We start from the raw sequence: 8382 nt of genomic DNA on the forward strand, positions 1-8382 counted from the left end.
AACGGCACAGAAGGAGTTCTTTTCCACTTCTCAATTCCCTCAGCAACTATTTTTCGTCACACTCCCATGTGTTTTTTCCATGAGACAGAACAATTCTCAGCTATTGTGTGTAAGGTATTGTGGGATCAGAGGCACTTAGCTGTGGTATGTAGGGATATTAATGGGCATTAAAATACTTGAAATTTGCTGAATGCTCTCAGATTTGATATCTGTGCTTATCTACATGAACAGTTGGTTTATGCAGTTTTCAGGATGTGATGTCCCAAGTGGTTGCAGCATATTAAATCTGGGATTACAGAAGATTTATTTACTGTTTTCAGTTTCCTTGTTATCCACCTCAACATTACTCCCAGATTATTTTATGCGGTTGTTACATGACAATGTAAGAATGCACTATAGCCTTCACCTGACCAAGACAAATGTCAATTATCTGTAGCACTGCAACCCACAGAAGAATAGCATTTTGGAGGAGTTAACGTCTTGATCAAATATTTTAAAAAAACTCCAAAACCTCCAGCAAAAACCTTAGAGAAGAACCGGCCAAGATTTTTCAGGCTTTGCCTGCATTTGATTATTTGAGGTGAGAGCAGGAGCAAGTGAGATGAAGCACATTTCTGAAAAGGCTTTGGAAGAACAGGGAGTGGGATAGAAAATGTGCAAGTGGAGGTCGGTGAGCTGGAGTAAAAAGATCTTAGTAGTGATTTTTAAAGAACAAATGAGAGAGAGGCTTTTTGTCCTGAGAAAACTTGACCTGCTAATGGGAAGCCATATCCTTCTTCAAAGGACTCCCAGGAGTAGCAAGATTGCTGCATTTGGTCAAAAAAAACCCAAACACAAAAAAGTCCATCTGCTCCAGTACCATACAATGGAAATCTGTCAAAAGACAACTACCCAGTGAAGAGTAACAAGGCAAAAGTGTATGATACTACCACTAAGTACTCTCCCAAACCACAGTTACTTTCAACTCAGTGATCCCCCTGGGCTGGATGTCATTTCAGTAGCATCCCTAGCAACTCCCTCTCCAGTGGACCTGCCAAGCCCCCCTGAATTCTTGTAAAAATTTCACATCCTTCAGCAAGGATTTCCACAGGTCTCAGACCTGTGGAGTGAAGAAGTTTCTTTTCAGCTTGGTTCCTACTAGATTCAGTTTATGCCTCCTACTTATTGTAACCGGAAGAAACAGTGAACAGCTGATCTCTGCCCACCACCTCCATGTCACTCAAAGCTTGCAGACATGGTACACCCTAAATTGGTTCTATTAGAGACCAAAGAGTCCTAGCTTACTTGGTCATTTCAGGCACTTGAATCGTTCCACATATTTGGTTACCCTTGTTGACCCTGTTTGAACCTCTGGTAATGGCCTCCTGGAAAATATTCCTGAATATACCATATCTACTCTCTCCAGACCCTCATGTGTCCTCCCCTTGTCAAACTCCCAAGCCTTTGGACGGAGCACACAAATGGGAGAAGGAAAAACGTGTGTGTGAGACTATAGTTTGGAGTTTGCTGTGAGGTGGCTGATTAGCAGTGTCTTTTAGAGGCAAAGGCAGTAGCTCCGAGCTCCTCTTGAGCTCCTGGAGGCACAAGAGCACAGAGGCGGGTTGAACCCCGGCGCGTTGTGTGAAGCAGCAGAACGCAAACACACCTGTGCCTCAGCCTTTGCAAGAACTCAGTGGGCATGAGAGCTGCTGCCTCTTTGCTCAGACTTCCCAACTATCTGTTGACTTCCCAAAGGTATCTGGAACACATCTGCTTAAAGATGTGTCCGTACCGCATACCTGCCCTGCTCTGAATGCCGTTTGGAGAAGTTAGTTGCGAGAAACGTGTGCAATGCCAATTAATTGTCTTAGGTCAGAGTTCTCAGCTAAAGAGCTACAATTGCTCCGTACTTTCTAGTGCTGGCCCGAGTTTATGAGAAGTGTCTTACATTGCTTTATTTGTTCTTTTTTTTTCCTCTCATCCTTTTGCCCTAATCATGTCTTTCACCTATATGGTACAGCTTCTGACATGATAGAAATGTCTAGGACTGAGACACATTTTTTAGCACAAAATGAAGTCAGATGGTTGGGACACCTCTTTCAATGATGAACATCAGAAAACTATACTTACTTCCTGACTTTCTTGAAAAAAGCCCCTACCGAACAAATTTTCCCCCTGGGTGAAGACTGGGTTCAATAGTGACGACTATACCCGCTCAACAATTTCTAATCAATTGCACACAAAGAGGAAATTAAATGATCCTGCCCAGGACACTGGGCTAATGACAGATGCCTCAGAAGGACAAGACATATTCGAAATTCTCAAGAAACCTTCATCCTGATTCAAACTAATGCCAGAATAGCAGAAATGGAAAATATTAGTAGAGTGGGAAAAATATCAGGTTATTTTTCCAGTTTGCATTACACATGTGGTACACATTCTGGTTTGTGTTACAAATGTGACCACATTTTCAGCAAGGCTTGTAAAGGTATCTTGGCCCCCTACCACAATTGCCTATGGACCAAGAGTTTTTAAAATGAACTCTAGCCCCTTTTCTGAGTAGTGATTTTTGTTGCGCTTGCCCAAATTCTGGAAGCTGATGAGAAGACTAATTTTTCTGGGCTAGACTCTACACAAAAGCTTCTAGGACAAGGATCGACAGGGAGAGGTGGTGTGGGTCTGTCACACACCACTCAGGGCACAGAAAATTCTTAAACAATAAAATTATTTTAAAACTTTAACAAAATCAGTGGAATTGCATTAATGAGCAGAGGTATGATACTTGAATCTGCATGCATTTTTTTGTATTTTAATGGACTTGATTACAGATTGACAATCTTACTTAAACCTAGAGGATATTAAAATGTGTATTTTGACATCTCATACACCGATTATTAGATAGCTTATGTAAATAATATTCAGAAAAAGTTATGTACCAACACTGGGAATTTGTTATTAATCTCAATGTCATCTGGAAGCAAACTGAATACAATCTTGATTTTTTAAAAAATTGGATCTTACTGAGACAACGACTGTGCAATGGGCTCCAGACAGAGAGAACAGTGCTCCTGCACAAAACTTATGACGGGACCCTGGCTTTAGAGAACAGTTTAGTTTTCTGTCCTGTTCCTTTCTAGCACTGCCAGGAGGGCTCCTGACTGGGGTGGATGGTTTGGTTTCACACTGCAGATCAATACTGGGACCCGAGGACCTGAACAGAGATGGAGAAACAGCTGTCAACTACCTTCTATCACTAATAGTGACCCAGGGATGAATGGCTTCATATCACATTACCAAATCCTTGAAGTTCGGGGAATGCTTTTTTAAACTTCACTTTAGTAGCAAAATTTACACGCCTGGCTTGGCTACTTTAAGAAAATAAAAAGAATAATAGAGCTCCTCCTTCCACGGGGAGGTGTGCTTATCCTGAAGAATTTGCTGGTCGGTTTGAATGAATTTTGTACTATACGCGAAAAGATGCTACTGGTATCTCTAATGCTCCTGTGTTTGGCTGATTTCTCATTTACAACATCAATCTTTTGCAGATACTATTTTGTTAAATACTTGCCAAAAACGAAGTCTCTAAACTAGGCAAGAAGAACACACACTTCAGAGGCAAAGCCTAGTGATGATACTACAGTTTGCCTTTTACTACTACTTGGTTCAGTCTTTTCCTCTCTAACACACATTTCAACTTTAAATAGGAAACAAACAAAAAAAAAAACAAAAAAGGAAAGAAAAAAGCGCCTAGTTTGAAATACATGTAAAAGTCTTCGTTTGCTTACTGTTAATTAGGTCCCTTTACTGTTTGGGGTTTTTATGCACTCAGTAAGATTGCACATCGCCTAGCTTTTTTAAACAAAAACACTTTCGAGTTCTACTAAATACGTTTCATAAAGGAAAATACAAACCTTCATTCATTTCAGAGCACGGTGAAGCCTCTAAAACTTTTTTCCCTCTGTATAGTCGCAGTTTCTACAAGGACACTAAAAGTTTGTTGTTTTGTTCTTGGGGGTTTTTTTAACCCAGTGTAGCATCCCTCCTATTGCTAGCAGAGACTTGGAGCATCTATCGCAAGAAAGCGCCGGAGCGCGAATGGAAACAGGCAAACAAACGGCTCAGCAGCGGGAAGAAAAGCCCGGACACGCACAGACGAGCGGTTCTCGCTGGCGGCGCTGGGGAAACGAGCGGAGGGAGCGCGGCTGCGGGCAGAGCGGGGCGGCGGGCGGACTTACCCGGCGTAGCGGCCGCGGTGGCCGCGGAGCGGCAGCGCAGCCTGGAGGCAGAGCAGACAAAGGGGCAGGAGCCCGGCGGGGCGCCCGCGGAGCGGCATGGTGGGGGCCCTGCAGCCACCGCCGCCCCAGGTGGCGGCTGCCGCGCACACAAAGCCGGCGCGGAGGCGGGGGCCGGGAGGAGCGGGGCGGTCGGAGGTGTCGCCGGTCGCCAGCGGCGAGAGGAGAAAGTCGGGGGAGGACGTCGCCCGCAAGCCCCGCCGCGCCTGGGCACGGGGACGGGACGGGGCGGGGAGACGCCCGCCCGCCGGGGAGGGCTGGGGGGTGCGCGGCCCCGCGCCCTGCCCTGGGGGCGGGGGGGGGGGCTGGCAAGGGCCGGGCGGCGGCGAGCAGCCCCCCACGGGCACGGCGGCTCCGTCGGGGCTGCGGGGAAGCGGGGTGCCGCGGGTGGGCTTCGACTGCAGGTGCTGCGGGAAGGCAGCCGGCCAGGGGCCGGTTAACACGCGGTAAGGGGCATCGGCGGGGATTAGCGGCGTGATTTTCCCGGTTGGGCAAAAGAGTTGAGTCTGATGGGAGGGCGGCGATACACCGGCACAGAACATCAGCGGTGGCGAGTCCCTTAGGAACCACGAAAGGAGGAGAAAGTGGGATTTCGAGTTACCAGGGTTGCCAAAAGCCTCGGGCCTGAGTAATCGAAAGGAGAAGACAAACTGCTATTGAAATAAATAAAATAAAATCTCAGCATTTATTTTTTTTTTTTAAACTGGGGATTTGCTGTCTTTTCCACACTGGTGAGGGTGAAAGACCAACATAAAGATAAGTTGCTGGAGCACTGGGAACAGCAAGGAAAATGGAGTGAATTTTGTTGCGAATAATTGTAGTTTATGGAAAACATATGGAGTACTTGTTAAAGAAAAAGGTAAAAATATAATGCCAATATTGAAAAAAACTGGTAGCCCCTTTGATACTTTTATGTTGACTTTCATTACAGAAGAGCAAAAAGTTCTTAAAAAATGACTGTTTCTCAGCCTCTCCGAGAGCAAAAAGGAGTGGGCTGTAGACAAATAAAACCAGCTGACATTTGACCATGTGTGAGACCTACTGTAAATCCCTGCTAATGTATCAGAGACACAGGGAACTTTTTGAAAAAGGACTGTATTAAACCACACACGCTTCATATTCTGTGGCTGAAAGGCAAGTGAACATTTTCCTCTGTCTCTTCTGTGCTGGCACCAAATCTGACAGTAGTTGTGTGACAGAGTCTGGAGATGGAAAAGACTTGGTCCAGGGCAGGATTATTCCCTTCTGTTTGGTTACTGGTGTTCTCTCCCTTGAGCTGCCCATTCCCCCATAACATATCCTGCTGAAAAACTCAAATTCACTTCTGGTCAGGCTACGCAGGGCTGAATTTGTGTGTGTGCTAATACACAGATGTTCAGCATAAGATGTTGTACATCTCATGTTGAAAACACTTTCCATGTTCTGCAGGCAAAACCCAAAGCCTTTTTTCTTCAAGTCTTCAGTCTTGGAATAAGTGCCACTTTAAGTTTACATACACCTATTTAATAGAAACTCTACTGTATGTTCAGAGGTGACTTCAAAGGTTAAAAGTCAGCTGTCACAAAGTTGAGTGACTTTTGGAGGGCGTGAGTATGATATTGGAACAAAACCCACTGCTTTATTTCACATGCTATTTGTGGTCACTGGTCTTACAAGGTATCCTTGCTATATCTGAAGTGCATCAGGTAATACACCAATTTATTGAAACGTTTGCAAGATATAGTTTGCCTATTATTCTAAAAGATTTGCTTTCAGGTTCAAAACCTGGTTCCATGGGAGTTAGGAAGAATTTTACTATTGGCTTCTGTTTGCAAAATAGTTTGGCTACTATTCTAAAATTTTTGCTTTCAAGAGGAAAACTTGGCTCCATTGGAGTTAGGGAGAATTTTATTATGGGCTTCTGCGGCTCTAGATTTCAGTCTTAAATCCCACCTTTTTGCGATGTTCCTTCAAAGTAAAATGTAAGAAGATATGAGAAAGAAATGGAGTTCAAGCACCAAAACCAAATAGTACAGAAAAATAACAGAATGTGGAACACTCTAAGAAAGGTATTGCTATCTTTGTTAATATGTTGTGCTGACGGGGGCTGGGGTAAGGTTAATTTTCTTCACAATAGCTATTCTGGGGCTGTGGTTTGAATTTGTCCTGGAAACAGTGTTGATAACACAGGGACATTTTAGTTACCACTGAGCAGTGGTCACACAGCATCAAAGCCTTTTCTGTTTCTCATACCACCCCACCAGCGAGCAGGCTGGGGGTGCACAAGAAGATGGGAGGGGACACAGCTGGGACAGCTGACCCCAAGTGACAAAAGGGATATTCCATACCATATGACGACATGCTCAGCATATAAAGTTGGGGGAAGAAGGAGGAAGGGTGGGATATTTGGAGTGATGGTGTTTGTCTTCTCAAGCAACCGCTACACATGATGGAGCCCTGCTGCCCTGGAGATGGCTGAACACCCACCTGCCGATGGGAAGTAGTGAATGAATCCCTTGCTTTGCTTGCGTGTGTGGCTTTTGCTCTACTTATTAAACTGTCTTTATCTCAACCCACGAGTTTTCTCACTTTTACCCTTCTGATTCTCACCCCCATCCCACTGCGGGAGAGAGAGTGGGCAGCTGTGTGGGGCTTAGTTGCTGGCTGGGGTTAAACCATGGCATGTGTACCACTTCTGTCTGTTTAAAATTAACTTTAAAATGAATTTTAAAATACATCTTTAGAGCTGTGGAGATGCTGGAAAGACAAATAGCTAAAGAAATTTCAAAAATATCTTTAACAGAGGTAGGTATAGTGAGGGGGATAAAGATCCCTTGGTCTCTCTCTCTCTCTATCAGTTTAAATCATAGTAGGCAACAGGGCAGACTGGAGGGAGGGCTGGAACTCTGTCATGCTGGCAAATACGAAAGGATTAAAACACTGTAGTCAAGCCTGGGAGTTACACATATATTAAGCCTACTTTCCTGATGATCTGGGGCTACAAATTGCACCCAGCTAAGCAAAGGATTTTGGAGGAATAAAGAGTTTCTTTTCCTCCACTTCTTGGGGCTGAAAAGAGGAATTGTCAATACCAGGTTTCTGGTGTGCATCTTTGACTTGGAGGTGATTAAACTCTGTGAAGGAACAGGACAGAGAAGAATGGGATATGATTTCCCTCTTAATGAATTAAGATGGGGGATTTATCACAGCGTCCCAAACTTTACAAGGAGCACAGGCTGCTGAAACAGAGGCAGTTTGGCATGGCTTGAAAACTAGAAACACTTCACGTAAAGTGAGTGGGCAGGCAGCCTACATTTGGTACCTGAACTTGAGAACATGTCATTTATTGAGAAGCCTGTAACTGTACAGAAGAGCAGAAAAGGGAAATAGTTTCTTATAAGCTCATCTTACACCTTAGTTTGAATAAATATCTTTGCTGTATATTTGTTAGAGCCATAATGGTTCAGAATCAGGAGTTTAAACAAGGTTTATGTTGTTCTGGTTTAAATCATATTGACTAATAATAAATTGGAAGAAGCGTTTTCATGCTGGGATTTATACTGCCATAACTAGTTAAAAAAGATTGCGGTTGCTTGAGCGCAATGTCCTTTTCAAGATCCGGCCTCCATTTCTTTTAATAGACACAGAGACCTCGAGGGATGAAGGACAGCGAAAGTGATCCTACTGATTCTGTGCTAGATTAGATTTGGGGTCTAAAAGAACAGGAAAGTGATACAACCCACGCATGAGTGCCATGGCGGAATCAACTTTAACCACTCTGAGAAGTCAGGAGTGTTACTGTAGCAACAGAGAGCTGATAGCCCGAGGATTTACCCACACCTAGAGCTGATTATTCAGGTCGTGCTGAGCTCTGTACTGTCAGGGACAAGCTGCTGTTGGTACCTGAGCTACTCTGAAGTTAGCTGGGGTATTAGGCCACTGCAGAGGCAAGGCACTTAAGGTGTCTGTGCTTCTGAATGTAGGATTGCTACCTGCATACAGGAGCACATTCTCCTCCATCCTCACTCCCATCTCCTTGAAGCTGCTTCAGCCTCCTGCTCAGCCAGCTAACGCAGCCAGTGGTCCTTCCTGGCTCTGCTGGAACTTGGCGCTCGGGAGGGTGTCACCATCA

At 44.6% G+C, this 8382-nt stretch overlaps 1 protein-coding gene across 1 annotated transcript in view; it reads right to left on the reverse strand.

Moving 5' to 3' along the window:
• Window positions 1-4813, reverse strand: part of CPA6 (carboxypeptidase A6) — a 78618-nt gene extending 73805 nt beyond the window's left edge. The window contains exon 1 of the mRNA XM_065627947.1: window positions 4215-4813. Within this exon, the coding sequence (XP_065484019.1) occupies window positions 4215-4813 (599 nt within the window). The remainder of the gene's footprint in view (window positions 1-4214) is intronic.
• Window positions 4814-8382: the final 3569 nt, after the last annotated feature.

This window comes from Caloenas nicobarica, chromosome 2, assembly GCF_036013445.1.
Source record: "Caloenas nicobarica isolate bCalNic1 chromosome 2, bCalNic1.hap1, whole genome shotgun sequence".
In the NCBI taxonomy this organism is placed as follows: domain Eukaryota; kingdom Metazoa; phylum Chordata; class Aves; order Columbiformes; family Columbidae; genus Caloenas; species Caloenas nicobarica.